The sequence below is a fragment of the Pygocentrus nattereri genome, chromosome 14 (assembly GCF_015220715.1).
Source record: "Pygocentrus nattereri isolate fPygNat1 chromosome 14, fPygNat1.pri, whole genome shotgun sequence".
NCBI classification, from domain to species: Eukaryota; Metazoa; Chordata; class Actinopteri; order Characiformes; family Serrasalmidae; genus Pygocentrus; species Pygocentrus nattereri.
The window spans coordinates 6635256-6651193 of record NC_051224.1 but is presented as its reverse complement, the minus strand read 5'-3'; the positions used below and the strand labels follow the sequence as shown (position 1 = coordinate 6651193).

Sequence of the window (15938 nt, the reverse complement as noted above, 5' to 3'; positions counted from 1 at the left end):
TTATGGGGCCGGGATTTGACAAGCCAGTGGACTCTTGCTGGCTGAGAAGGTCACTGAGCAACGGCACAGAGTTCACTGTCCATCCACGCCCCACCTCTTAAAACAGCAGAGAATGGGGCTGGAAGGGGTTGTGGACATTTTTGACATCTCCATATTTTATTCAGGGCAGATTCCCAGTGGCAGAACAAGCCTCTGCTTTCTTTGAACAGACCACAGATGAAAAGCATTCAACAAAACAGTCATTTTAGTGACTTAATCTTAGCCTCATCTCACTTCTAATTCATGCCAATCCCCTTTAGGTGCCTCATTGTGTATACAGGCCTCCTCTCTCATTTTGTATTAGTGCTTTCAAACTTTGAGCTTAATAAATCAAGATAAGAAAAAGTATGGATTTCAAACCTTTGGACAAAACAGTTATAATTCACTTTTAAATGACTACTTTCTGACCTTCCTTCAACCCTTAGAATTAAACAGACTTTTGGGCTATGTTGCTGTGCCTTCAAGAGTAATATATTAAATGATGCCCTGAACTGTGCCTCATTCAGTCAACAGTCCAGGGTGAAACACTCCGTATAACTCAAATTGTACAAATCTTTTTGTACACAGTGCATACATCAAGCCCTTCATCACTTATTATTCAGTAATTACCATTAATTATTCAGTAACTGCAATAAAACTAATATATAAGTTATGTGAATGGGCCCTCCCAAATAGGCTCTTATGGTTTAAGGAGTTAATTCACTTTTGTTAGGCTCTCTATGATGTCCAGGCTCACGTGACAGCCTTGTCGACATCACCACCCACTACCACAAGCTTAATAAACCAGTTTGGCTTGCCGCTGTAGGGGTTTTAGCATAACAGAAAATCATAGAAAGAAAGCTCTATCAAACGTGCTAAGCTAAACTGCTATGTGTACATTAATGATGCCTGTGCTTTCCTGAGTTGCCATAGCAACTGCAAAGGCAAATGAGGTCATGTCTTCTGCATCATCTCATGTGCGATGCCTGCAGTCGTGCATCAGAGGCAAAATGTTCGACACTGCTGCCACTAACCTTTCTAAATTATCTAAGCTGAAACACTACAGGAACTGATGTCTTTGTCTTGATTTTCTAAACGTGACCCATGCTCACTCACTAATGACCCTTGTGCACATTGCCTTTGTGTTATAGAGACAAAAGAACATGAAATCAGCATATATCATGTATTGGCCTTCAGCTCCTGGAAGAGCAATGATATAATATTACATTGTGAGTAGCTAGACCCATGTAAGCACCAAAGAAGAGAGAACTAGTGTTTTGGCGCCATCTAATGACAATAAAAACTTGTAGCAGCTTGACTCAGTATAAGGCTGCTGGTACACTCTTCAAAATAAATGTGCCAGAAAAGGTTATTTGGAGATCTTTAAGTTTCCTCAAGAGTCTTTCAATGGGCAAGTCTTTAAAAAGAAACGGGATGATACTCAAAAGGATGCTTACTTAGCACAGTGGTTCTAACCAGCCCTAAGGACCCCCCAAAAAGGACCACATTGTGCTCAATCCTTATGTGTTACGAGTGGAGCTGGAGCAAAAATATGGTCCTAAGAATCAATTTGAGAACCACTACTTTAGTGATGAGTTTATTTGTACTGCTGTATCTGCATGTTTAGTACAACTTATTGTGTGCATTCTAGAGGTCAAGTACTCCTGACCTGCTGTGCTTAATCTCTCTACAACATTGTAAAGACTTTGCATCACCTTAGCTGTGCTGTTTATTTCAGAACACTCTTTTTTGCCTGGCAACATGACCAGCTGTGCATGAAATGATGAGTCAGTGGCTGACACACAGCAATCAGGACCTGCAACAGTGAGGAGCTGACTTTGAATTCTGAAAACAGGTTGCTGCCTACTGTGGACTGAGCAACGGTGGTAGCATTTGTTATTTGAGGGTGGAAAAACTTGACAAGGTCACGTGGTCTCGCTAATGTTTTTTTTTTTATGCTGTTTTGTTTGTGGCTGTGCTTTTTGGACAGAAGTCCGATTTCCACGTTACTGAGCAGAAATGACATTTACCACGCCCGAACCCCGGGTGTTATGTCCTATCAGTGGTCCATTCTATTAGGCAGGCTGAGGCATTTCAACATGTGCACATGGAGAACTACATAGGTACTAGTCAAATGCACCAAATGGCCAGCATATTCTGCATACTAGAATAAAATGTTTGTAATAATGATTACAAATATATGTTTGTTTGTTTTTTTTAAATATGCTTAACAACACATATACAACTAATGATCGTAAAAAGGCTGTCAAAATCAAAGCATGCACTGTAAATAATTATACATGTCTATGGAAACAGTTTGCGCCTTTTTAAGAAAGGCCATATGGTATGTCATAAGTAAAAAGCTATTATGACTTAGAATATAATCAAAATTACATTGTCTGATAATAATGAGAAGGTTCTCATAATTATGACTTAAGTTTTCATAATAATGACTTGCTATCTCAAAATAAGACTAGTATTTATGAGATTCTGAGTCATTAGTGTGAGACACTAAGTCATAGAAAATAATTATGAAATTGTATGTCATAACTGAGATATGTTATCATTACTATGACACAATAAGTAACAATGAATAGATTTGATGTCATGAAGAGCAGATGCTAAGTCATAAATATGGGAAACATGCTCATTATGATGACTTGCAAATGCCACATATAGTGGTGGAGAAGGAGAAGTACATGGATATCTGCTAAAGACATAAGGTGAAAACGTAGGTAAAATATTTACAATTATGTATTATTAACAAACTTGAACATCTCAGTCATACTGCACTCAAAGATGATAGGCCTCCCCGTGCACACCTGTAAGTCCTCAACAATATGGCTATTTTAAGAAGTGCTATTATGTTTATACACTATAAAGGAGGGCTGCCTGCAGTTCTGTGATGTTTGGATGTATGCTATTTGTTTTTTTTTGTATGCATGTACGGCACAGACTGTCAAAAGAAATTTCCTCTCAGAGAACAATGAAGAATCTAATTGTTGCTTTGTTATCCCTAGAACAGTGGTGGGGAAGTCTGGTCCTGGAGGGACAGATTCTTGCACAACGTGGTGATTTTCCTCTTCCGACAAACATTCAACCTAGCTGATTACCAGGTTAGTTGGTGTATTAGAGCAGGGAAATTACCAAACTGTGCTGGACTCTGGTCTTCAGTTCCCCATCATTGCCTTAGAGTATTCTGTATTACACAAAATATAACATGAAATTATTTGAAATTGTGTATCTTTGGAAAGTATTCTGATCTTCAGCTAAGTCCCTGAGATAAAGAACTAGGAAACATCTTACTTTCATAAATCACAAAGCACATAGATAAATGACGTTCTCAGTCCATGTCCTGGTGACTTCTGTGTTTCCCAAAAGCTAATACACTTTGTTTAAGCAATCAAGTGTTACAGTAGAAAGAAGCATAACATTGCTGTAACAATACCTCGTGAAATACCTTTAGGTTTTGACATAATTTGAAAATTCCCTTTACATTATGGGTAAATTTTATGGTGAAACGGCCCAAATGATTTTAAAAACAACATTTACATTACAAGCAACTTGTATTTTTCGCTTCTTGTGTAAAGCTATGATTTTAGAAGTACAAGGTTTTGTTCCAACAGCAGCGATAAACAAATCACTTAACATTGTGCTTCTATTTATCTGTCCATGCACTTCTCATAATGGCCAGCAGATGTCAGTGTGGCAAACATGCCAGTGGTTGAGAGAAGTCAGGCATTTATGGAAATAAATGACCTTGAGATAGTCCGATGAAGTGAAACAATTAAGCTGAATGCCCTGTAAGCATGAAAGTACTTTTTGAGTGATTAGATGCATTCATTCAACAATGTATTCAGCTGTACAAAATGTTGCACTTTCCATCCCACAAAAGCTTGAGTTTTGGTGATACAATTATTATTACCTATATCTTAGTACTACATTCTATATACTGTTTCTCAAATGTGATATACATAGGAATTTGTTCTTTTATATAATTAGTTGAGGAAGACTGACACAAGTTAAAACATGACATGGCTGTCGTCTGCAGGTTTAAGTGTTCATAATTAGCGAAAGCGGACCAGAGTTAAGGGGGGAAAATAGTGCCTTTGTTGGAATGAGCTGTCAGCAGCCAGTGAACTTGAGCCTGACTGCTGTACTTGACACTTGTCAACAGTTTTAATGAACTCTCTCCCTCTTGCTCTCAATGCCCCCCCCACCCCTACCCCCACCCCCACCCCTTTTCATTAGCCTCTTAGAGGGTCATGGACCTGGGCCTCATTGGACAGCCTGAGGTAGCCAAGATCAGAGGCCCACTTTGGGGAAAACAAGCATGTATTGGCCCTCTCTCTCCCATCCGGCTCAAGTCAAGATTTCAAAGCTCTGCCTTTAAACTACAGCATGGTGTATGTGTGCATGTGTATATGTGTGTGTGTGTGTGTGTGTGTGTGTGTGTGAGTGTGCATGAGGTTCCCCACCAGCGTAGTGTCACGGCATGGCTGGAGTTGGGCCGAGAAGATGAGAGGGGCCAGGCAGCAGGGTGCTCGGCTGCAAGAGCCCAAGCACTCACATGAAAGGTCGGCGGGAGAGGAGTGAGCCCCAGACCCAGACACAACACACGGATCAGACTGGCCCCCCTCTGTCCCCCAGCAACCCCCCCTAACTTCCACCACCGTACAGCTGGAATGTGACCTGCTCAAGTACGAGGGCCAGCGCTGACCGACAATGGAAGAATGAGAAAGGGGAGGGAATGATCCAGCATAAAATGTCCCTCTTTACAAAGCAGAGCAGAAAACCCATTGTGCTTAAGTCTGAATACTTGCATGCTTACTCACAACTATGTCGGTAAAGAAATAAACCAATAAAGGAGAGAAGAGAGAGTGCAGAAAATGTACTTTAATCACCTTTTTTTCTCATAAGTGTTATTTACATTTACACGGACAATAAAATCAGTAATTTTGTTAATTCAAAGTTATCTCATAATATTTTGACAACACACATACTTTATAAAGCATTTTAAGGACTACTTAATCATTCAGTTCATGGTAGGTATGAAAAGTTAGGCTGGTAAAATAAATAAGTACAATATAAAATAATCAATCAAAGTGAGGGTAAATATACTAAAACTTCATTCCAAGGTGCAAGAACATACACGGAACATTTCTTGATTCAAATTGACAATAAAATAACTAAGAGTAAACATATGGAAAGTTAGAAAGGTTTGCCACTTTTTCATACTTGACCTGAAGGCCATTAGAAATAGCTTAAGTGATTGCCTATGAGGCATTTAGAATATCCTGTAATGAGAGCTTAAGTTTTAGTCATATAAAAAAGATCTTTCCAACTTTGTACAACATAAGTGCTCAAAAAGACTTCAGACTATAGTATAAACATGTAAATAGGTAATCATTTCAGTTTGTACAATGGCGTTACCTGTGTAATCATTTTATTAGGAAATTTATAGAGTTTTTTGCATTGCTTCTCCAAACAATCCAAGTGCTAAATTATGGAGCATGATTATTTCAAAATATGCCTGTGGCTCATTCTGTCTTTATTGCAAAGGACAGGCAGAAAAAAGACAGCCATTGTGTCTCCAGTGAGTCCATAGCAAAGGAACAGCACTGGCTATTGTGTGTTGCCAAACTCCTTGAGAAAGGCACATGTCTTCTTGTTGATGACCTCGCGGAGCTTGCGTACACGGCGACTGCTGGAGCTGCCAACAAAGCTATCAGGCTGCAACACTGCCATGCCGTTGTGCACCTCCCCCATGATAATCAGTTGGCCCTCTGCATTAGTGATGTTGGGACATGGACAGTTCCAGTCCATGTTAAGCAGTGTCACCTCCAGTGGCTCCTGACCAAAGAATTTCAGGCCCATTTTCTCGTCTTTCAGGATCTCCTCTACAGTGATGAGCGCATGACCCGAGTCCTGGTCCTCTGTCAGCTCTGTCATACGGCCCAAGATCACAAAGTCACTCTTGCAGAAGCTGGTGACCATCCTCTGCCGTGGCTTGCACAGCTTGCAGTTGTGGTTCTTGGGGAAGGGACACATCTCCTCACAGGCCTCCTTGCTTTCAAAATTGTTCTCATTGCCACCACAGCCACCATAGACAAATGACTGGCACTGCTTAAGGAGATGGTTGTATGACCAGCGTGGCTCATAGGCTTTACAGGGTCCCTGAAGGCTGGGCAGGGAGCAGGGGGCTGCCAGTTCTGCACCACAGGAAAGCATGCATGACTCATATGTGTCAAAGTGATTCCTGTTTTTGTTGCACTGGCTGTAGGTGAAGGTGAAGCAGTTGTTGCGTTTGGCTTCATAGTACCAGCTGATGCTCTCCTCCCCACAGTCACCCATGTCAGGTGCTTTCAGGCACTCCTCAGCAGGCAGACGAGTGGAGTTTGCCCAGCCGTCATCCTTTCCCTGCTCCCTACGGATGACAGACAATGGGAAGTGAGTTTGTACAGATCCACCTAGATTCTTGGCGGTGCAGGTGTAGATACCAGCATCCTGAAGCTGTGCATTGTAGATCACAAGCTGGGCAATGTTAGTCACAACTACGTTGCCTCGTACGTGGTTGGGCCGCATAACCGTGTTCTCCTTCCCCTCTATCTGCTTCTCCCAGGTAATCTCTGGTTTGGGCTTACCAGTCACTTCACACAAGAAGCTTGCCGTCTCACCCACGAACACAAAGTTGTGCGCTGGATTGCTGATCATGGTTGGGGGCTGAATGTCCATAGGAGTTGTCTCCAGGTGAACCGTGGTGGGATGCATGGTTGTTTCCTCGGGTAGAGGGCTGGTATTGGGCCACATGAGGTGGTACCGGCAGGTGACCTCAGTGAGGGTCACACCCTTAGAACAGGCCTCTGCATCCATGTAACATTTGTTGTAGTAGGTCATGCCATCCGAGGCACAGGTGAAATGAGGTTCCCGTTCACAGCGGTCTCGACACTTGCACACTGGCTGCCCATCCCAGATGTCACATTCGGAGCCCTGCTGCGTACACATGAACTTGTCGCAAGTGGCCTCCTTTGGCATTCCCATTGGTCCTTTGTTCCCCTTTATGTCCATATACCTTGCAGCCACGCAGCTCTTGCTTCCACACACGTTTAAACAGCATTTCTCAAAGGTCTCACAGTCCTAGGGGTCATGGAAATAAGAATATCCATCAGCAATGCTTTACTCTTTATATAATCTTAATCTCATTTCTAAAGATGCTAGTTAAAGAAGAGGACCAAAAATGTATTTCCTATTTCAGGGTATAGCTTAAAGGTTATTTTTGAAATAAAGACATACATAGTTCAATCGTAATGTAATATGACATTTCTAATACAACATTTTTACTTACAGTGATCTGGATTTAGCATTGGTTTATGAATTATTGTATTGACTTATGGCACTTCTGAGTTTGGACACCTGCTGATCTGCCACAATGTTGGTTTTTTAGTAACACTTCAATTGAAGGGCACGGTTCATAAGGCTACACAACACCTACGTAAGCCTTTCATGACAACTGACAGAAATCTCTCTGAACATTTATAAAGGCTTCCCCCCCCCCACAAAGCATCAGCAACACTTTCTGAGGAGAAATGACATCAACATTAACAGCAGGAGCTTTTATGACAATTGGCACTTTTTAAAATAAGCCTTTAAAAATTTGCATACAGGTTTATTTCAGTTGTCATTAAAGGATTATGTAGGAGTCATGTAGCCTTAAAAATGCTGCCGTTAGATAAAGTGTTGTCCTTTATTTTAAATTGCTTAATTCATAAATGTAAACAAGCTTACTTTAGAATACAAAAAAAAAAAAAACAGAAAAAGCATTAAACATTACATTTTACATACTGATATAGCTTTATGTGACTTATGTAGCCTTAGGAATACTACAATTCAGTAAATGCTTAGTATGTTGTATTTTTATTATTTAACTCAAAAATGTAAATGAACTAACTTTAGCATAACAAAAAATGAGAATGAAAACATTAGACATATTTTATCTAGAGTACTTTTAAAGACTTATTTAGGATTCATGTACCATAATGAATGCTACCTTCAGTAAAGTGCTATCAAGCACAGTAAAGTGCTTATATGCATCACTTAACTTATGGATGTAAACAAGAAAACAGGAAAAAAGACATGATATTTATGTAGAATACTGGAAGAAGCTTATGTAGGTGTTATGTAGCCTTATGAACCTTAAGTTAAGTGCCTTCAGTAAACTCAGAAATTAGAATACAACCCCCCCCCCCCCCAAAAAAAAAATATGAACAAGACTTTTCATTTTATGTAGTCAACTGATTTCATGTAAATGCCATACAGCCTTATGAATGCTGCTGTTCGGTAAAGTGTTGGCATTTGTTTTAATAACTCATAAATGTAAACAATCTTACCTTAGAATGCAAAAAAGAGGATAAAAACATGTCATATAACATTTTAGGCTATTTTCTACTAAAACTGCGTGCTGCTTTGATTAAAACAACATTAAATACGACGTGTTCATCTTCAATGAGACGGCTAAACCGGATTACTCTACCAGAAAAATAAACAACAACAAAAAACAAAACAAAAAAACTTTACCATAACTACTGCTGGAGACCCCCCTCACCTGATCGGATTCGCACTCGCGCATGCAGGTACTCATGGCGTCCACCCAGAGGTTGGGATTCATCTCATTGGGACACATGCCCGCGTGGGAATACACCACTTTGGAGATAGTCATCGCCCTGACCGGGCGCAGGACGCAGAGCTGCCCAAACAAAAACCAGATCCAGCGGGGGAACAGCATCCACCACATTTCCAACGCGTAAAGGCAGGCGGACACGCAGCGGAGCGAAAACGCCTTCCTGCGGATCGACACGGTCTCAGCGTCGCGCACAAAACCGGCGAAGAACTTCAGTGGAAATAAGCGGCGGATGGGGTCGGTGTGCGCTCGCGAGAGGGGCGAGAGGGGCGCCTGGTTCAGCACAGGGAGCTCCCGAAGTGGAGAAGTCGGTGCTCCACGCCACCTTTTAATAGTCCTATGAGATTAGGTAGCGATGTTTCAGCCCTATTACTTAATATCTAACGCTGGATTTCGGAAAGCTTTCCTCAGCTCTCCAAGCAAATTCCGCGCAAAGCGCAGCTGAGCTTCTCTAATTTGATTTACACATTTGGCATTTAAGCTCTACAGTCGGAGTGGCACCTGTATGACGAACAGCAACATCTTTTAACCCTTTACTCTCCTCGTGTGTAAAGAAGACAGCCTTACTGGCATTAAGGCACATGCAATGTAAAATGTCGTTTTAACCAGTTAACTTGCCCTGCTGAAAAAGACGCACAGACGCATTAGGATTAAAACGTGGTGGTTCTTCTTTCTATTGGGAATTGGCTTAACTGTTCCCGTAAGAAACCACTAGTTTCCTTCTAAAACATCTTTAGACCGCATTAGGTAACCATCACTCACATCCCGGAACACCAGTTATACCATTAGTATATCAACCCATCCAAAAAATACCATTAGTGATTAATGAAGACCACCAGGAACCAAACTTTTTCATGAAATTATTCAGCAGTGTGTTCACTAATCAGGTTTCAAAAAAAAAAAAAACACAATCATGATTATGTCTCATGGTGTGAGACGTGGTCAGACTTGGGGAACTCCAGGTGTGGGGGGGCTCCTGGGGTGGAGGTCTTCTGGTTCAAAGATGTGACCTGCGGTGCAAACCAGCCATCACACAAAGGGTTATTATGTCATGTAGCATTGCTCTTTGCACATAATTAGCCTCCATGATCTTTGACGCGATGGGCTGAGGTGTTTGGGGCTTATGAAAAGCACATAGGGAAATAATTAGAGATGTTCATTTGGTAGAATATGAAGGTTTTAAGAATATGAAGATTTAAGTCAGTGCAGGAAAAAAACACCATTATGTGTTTGTTTCCAGTTTTGCTTTTTTTTTTTTTTTTGTCTGGATGCTGCAGACGCTGAGGGTCACTCTGACTTGACGAGGCGTCTGAAAGACCCGCAGACAAATGCACATTCATTTGCACATGCTATCTCAAATCTTTTTTTTTTTTTTTCTGGCAACGTCTGGCAGCTTTTTAAAGCATCTATTGTAGTGTAGTGGTAGTGTTTTTGACACAGTTGACTGGGTTGCTAGTACAGTAAGCCTAAACTGAAATCAGATTAAGATCATCTTGTATGCAAAGTTGTATATGAAACACTTGTCTGTTCTTCAGTGTGTTCTTCCCAAGCTCAGCTCACGCTGGGTTACTGAGGCCCACAACCCCCTGTCCCTAACCTCTTAGAGGCCTACTGTGTCTGCTGTTCACACATGCACAGACCCCCCTCACCCCCACCCCCTCCCCGCCCACCAGACACACATGCACAAAGAAAGAGTGCGAGAGAGAGAACAAAACAGACACCAGAGCTGGCCAATAAGAGGAACAATCTATATCACTAACTCTACGCTCTGAAATATTTATATGAAGACATTAGAGCTATATTTGTAGGTAAAAAAAAATGCATCTCCATCTACATCATTTGAGCCCACATTGTGTAAAAAGTCCATGTTTGCTGCTGTAAAGTTAATATTTTGGAGAATTATATTTTTCTTTGGACAATTCCAATATCTAAGTAATTTTATTGCTTGCTACGGCACAGAATGCTAACATTTTGGTCACCTTTTCAAGCGTATGTCAGATAATTGCATTCATTTTCAAATAACTAAAATACAGGATCACAGAATTCACATACACAATTGCAACTATCACAGCATAGAGGTGCATATTCCACAAAGCACACACTCTATATTTCTGCCGAAACTCCTCAACCTTAGCAGATTACAATGCTGGCCTCAAAAAAGCTCGACTGTTTTGTTTTTGCCACTCTGGCCCCTAAGCCTACAGACCCTTTCAACCCCTCACCCTTGGGAAGCAGAGCCCTAGCATTCCGCACATAGCGCCTACACCATACTGAATGCATGTCAGATATTGGATAACAGCAGTGCACAGCTCCCGCTGCGGCATTACAGGGAGAGAGACAGCTCTTACTATATGTATTATCTGCAAATAGACCATAACATTGACCACCCTCCTACCTCCAAACTACCTCTGAGGTAAAGTTCTCCTATAGTTCAATAGCATCATAGATTGTGATGTGTGATTGACACTCAACTGTGTACTTTGGGAATCAGAAATAATGCTCCCTCTCTTTGAATTCATCAATATAATAATCAAATTAGATTAGCAGGGAACTAGTCATCCAGTCATTCAATGTAATTTGAGGTGAATTGAGTCATTCTAGTTAAACTTATCAAATTAGAATTGTTTACAGTGGATCTGATAGAAACCAAATGCCTGAAGTGTATAATGCCTCACTGAAAGTATGAGGCATCGCTAGCCATGATATAAGGTTTTGGCTCAAAATGCATTTTTGTAAAACAGCACCCAATTCATTTAGCACTAGTTGATCTTTAACAACATTATAAATAAAAGCTCAAATGATGCATGTTTGGATAATGAGGAAAATGGATATATTTGTCTTTTAGACATCACAACCACTGGTTCCCATCACCACCACCACTGTTCAGAAGTCTCACTCCAAGTTTCTCTACATTTAACCATTTCACATCAAACCACTCCGAATGACTTTGTTCACATCTCATCCATTGAATTATGAAGATTATTTTGTAAAATCAGAGGATTTGCCCTTAGGGTAAAAGAGGAAGAGAACAGCTAGCAATAAGATGAATGGACACAATTAGAAGAATGACAGACAAGCCACTAAAATCCTAAAGACTTTAACAAAAGCAGGATATTGCGAAGGAATCACTCTCCACATGGTGCCCCTCTTAAACATATAAACCCCAAAAACACAGTTTCCTGCATGACAACACTAAAGCGGACGAATATCCTGTACATGCTTGATAGTATATGTTTGACAAGTGTGAATCTAAATCGTCACATAGAAAATATTATCCAGTCAGCAAAGATACATAAAGTTGAAAGACAACAATTTAGTTAACCAGGTTAAGAAAGTTAACCAGGTCTTATTCATATGATCTAAAGGTATTCTATTCATGTGAAGTTAGAAAAAAAAATGTCCCAACAGTAAGAAAGACAAGTGTTTCATTTAAAAAGTAACAAATATCAGACTCTTAAGAATCCTAACATGAACAAATCTTGGTTCTCATAAGAACTGTTTCATAAGAGCTGTTATAAGTGTGATAATCATGCTCTTTTGAAATGATATTGAATTCATTTAAAAGTGAAAGACTACCTAGAATTTTGAACACTCATTCTGAGCAGCTTACTGCATGAACAGAGCAGTGTTTAAACAATATTACTGTGGATTATTCTGTGTAAAACTACAACATTGCACTTGCCAAAATTGAATTACTGAGGACTAACAAGGCCATTTTTGCATGGATCTGAATAAGCTTAAAATCTGAATGGCTTGGTGGCACAACCCAAATATCAATTTGCTACTTTGGTTATTTCAATATGCATATTCAAACCATCCCATTCAAACCAGAGGCAAAATACAAAGACTATCATCTGCTATTCAGCCAAAATAAAACATTTTACCACTGTGTAAAAAAAATCAGTACTAACTCAATCATGCCAGTGTCTTTGTCATGTCCAATATTTATTTTATTCAAAAACTTATTTTAATCAGATCAAATTTGCTCTAAAGAGTCTTTCATCTGGGATAAGGTGATTTGATCCACTCATAGTACCACCTAGTTCTCATTGACACAGTTACCCAACAAAACTCCTTTTCAATGAGCTTATCAAACCTTCCTGTGCCAGAAGCTGTTGGTGAGTAGCGCCAACAATCACTGAGCCTTGATGAGCAGTGACTATTGCAGCAATGGATTAGAGTGCCTGTGTCTGCGCCTGTACAGACAGCTTGGAGTTTTACTGGAATTGTAAGTTTACTCACTAGGGGCCCTTTTCTGCCTTTTACCCCCACATACTCAGAAATGCCACACAGGCTTAGAGAGGGTTGTGCTGACGTGATGGGGCCACAGCTCTAATCTGTCTCACACTCCCCGAATCAATGTCACAAGGCTTTATGGTGAACAAAAGCTAACCCGAGCCTTGTTATCCTGCATCTCAACCATAAAGCTAAACAATGGCAGATGACGGTGGGTTGATAACCACAGACCCTGTAGAGAGGGTCAGAAGAAATCCTGGTGGGCTGGTATAGTTTTGGAATGGTCACAGTGGGCTGACAACATGTAAACACCCTCATAAACACAAGAATACACATCCAAGCTATTAAGATAACAAATCAAGTTTATTTTTGTAGTGTGTTAAGGGTTAAATATATAGTAGTGTTCAAAATAGTAGCAGTGTGTACAAAAACATGAGTTAAGCACAACATTTTTATAATAGTTTTTATTTACATGCATTGGGAACATTGTACACTGTTTTCTAAGTCAAAACAAGAGAAAAATATATAATTTAACTACTTTACAGAAAATAAAAAAAATGAACATTGGGCTGTTCAAAAATAGCAGTGTCTGCATTTGTCTTTACAAAACTGCTTCACATCTATGTTGCATAGAGTCAGCCAACTTCTGGTATTCCAGCCCAGGATGCTTTGACTACATCCCACAGTTCATTTGCATTTCTTGGTTTTGCCTCAAAAACGGCATTTTTGATGTCACCCCACAAGCGTTCTATCAGATTATGGTCTGGGGATTGGGCTGGCTACTCCATAACCTCAATTTTGTTGGACTGGAACCAAGATTCTGCTCGTTTACTGGTGTGTTTAGGGTCATTGTCTTGTTGAAACACCCATTTCAAGGGCATTTCCTCTTCAGCATAAGGCAACATGACCTCTTCAAGTATTTTGACATATGCAAACTAGTCCATGATCACTGGTATGCGATAAATAGGCCCAGCACCACAGTAAGAGAAACATGCCCATATCACAATACTTGCACCACCATACTTCACTGTCTTCAGAGTGTACTGTGACTTGAATTCAAAGTTTGGGGTCCATCTGACAAACTATCTGTGGCCCTTGGACCCAAAAAGAACAATTTTATTTTCATCAGTCCACGAAATGTTTCTCCATTTCTCTTTAGGCCAGTTGATGTTTTCTTTGGCAAATTATATCCGCTTCATGTCTTTTTTTTCAACAGTAGGAATTTGCAGGGACTTCTTGCTAATAGATTAGCTTCACACAGGCATCTTCTAACCATCACAGTACTCACAGGTAACTTGAGACTTTCTTTGATCATCCTGGAGCTGATCATTCTGGCTATTTTTCCGATGCATTCGAATGGTAGTCTTCCGATTTCTTCTATGTTTCTGTGGTTTAGCTTTCCATTTTAAAGCATTGGAGGTCATTTTAGCTGAACAGCCGATCATTCTCTGTACTTCTTTATAAGTTTTACCCTCTCCAATCAACTGCTTAATTTTTTTAGAAGTACGCTGTTCTTCTGAACAATGTCTCGAACGACCCATATTTCTCAGGCTTTCAAGGAGAAATGCATGTACAATGTGCTGGCTTCACCCTTAAATAAGGGCCACCTGATTCACACCTGTTTCTTCACAGAATGATTGACCTCACTAATTGACCTCCACACTGCTATTATTTTGAACACAGCCCTTTCACTTAATTATTCAAGCACACAGACTCAAGAGCATGCATATCATGAATGCTGAGTCTACTGCACCAACTGGTAAATTGTTTGTCATGTGCTAATATAATTTATACCAAAAACAATGATTAATCTGGTTAGTCATATTGGACTGCTATTATTTTGACACCACTGTACACCTGCAGATGGTACAGCCCTGGTTTGTTGAGGTTCCCAACTTCTTGCAATTTATGGCACACACAAGTGACCACACAAGCTTTTGCAACCTGAAAAAGATTTAACATTTCAAAAGTAAGCAAATATAACAATAATTAAATGTACCATATTGAAGTTACTAAACTCCAAAAAATCCCCAGAATACCTGTTTGTAGCTATTTTTTCATGATACATTCATAAAATAAACTACATATGTAGGGTACATGGGTCATGCATCTTGCAGATCAGTCACTGAGCTTGAAATATTTAGATATTTTTGGGAATAATATTATTTTTGTCAATTGTTGGTTTTGCTAAATGTCTGCTTGATGTAATAAAACACACACACACACACACACACACACACACACACACACACACACACACACACACACACACACACACACAAAACAGCAGCAGTACCACTATGGTCCACTGGGAGGCTGCAGTCCATAGTGTTGAAAATCACTGCTTGAAGCTTACTTTACATTTTCAGAAAGAAAGGAGAAATGTGGCCAAGTGCTTGGGAGTAGTAGTCTGTTTCAATAATACCTTAGCTTCACTGTTATCAGAATTCACAATTGTATATTGTTTTTACATTGTTACATTGTACAACTATTGAGGCTTCCTGAGGTGCTCACTGCTAATCACTGCTAATAAATACAACTGGAGTTTAACAGGTCTTTCTCATAAGGAATAAGGTGGATTTTCACCTGGATGTGGAAAACAAAAAAGGCAATGGCAATGGCTGAAAGATTGGGTACTGTGCATGGATTAACCCCTCAACCTACACGAGAGGCTAGGGTTCAATTTGAGGACCACACTTCTGTAGGAAAAGACATCTTGTGACATCACCCCCCCCCCCTCCCTAACCCAACATAATGCAACATCATAGATAATATATATGGCATTGTTGGACATCCCATTTGAGTCCAACCAAGCACACGAATATGAAGTTGGTCCCCCTTTGCAGTTGTAACAGCCTCTACACTTCTGGGAAGACTTTTCACAAGATTTTGGATTTGTCTGTGGGAATTTGTATCCATTCACTAAAGAACCTTCACTAGTTGAAGATCTCAGCAAAAAAATCTGTTTAAAGTTCAACAAATTAAGTCGTCTTTGAAAATTAAAAAA

General features: G+C 40.1%; 1 protein-coding gene across 1 annotated transcript; it reads right to left on the bottom strand.

Moving 5' to 3' along the window:
* Positions 1-4899: 4899 nt before the first annotated feature.
* wfikkn2a (info WAP, follistatin/kazal, immunoglobulin, kunitz and netrin domain containing 2a) lies at positions 4900-9136 on the bottom strand. Its single transcript, XM_017705830.2, has 2 exons — positions 8621-9136; positions 4900-7155 (listed from the first exon to the last, which is right to left on the bottom strand). Exons 1-2 carry the CDS (start codon positions 8807-8809, stop codon positions 5644-5646), a joined length of 1701 nt encoding a protein of 566 aa, XP_017561319.1. The 5' UTR covers positions 8810-9136; the 3' UTR covers positions 4900-5643.
* Between the last annotated feature and the right edge of the window lie 6802 nt (positions 9137-15938).

Coding starts and splice junctions, on each gene's coding strand:
- wfikkn2a (XM_017705830.2), bottom strand. CDS start 8,809: ATGTGGTGGATGCTGTTCCCCCGCTGGATCTGGTTTTTGTTTGGGCAG. Junction 7,156..8,620: donor GCGAGTGCGAATCCGATCAG/GTGAGGGGGGTC, acceptor CATGACCCCTAG/GACTGTGAGACCTTTGAGAA.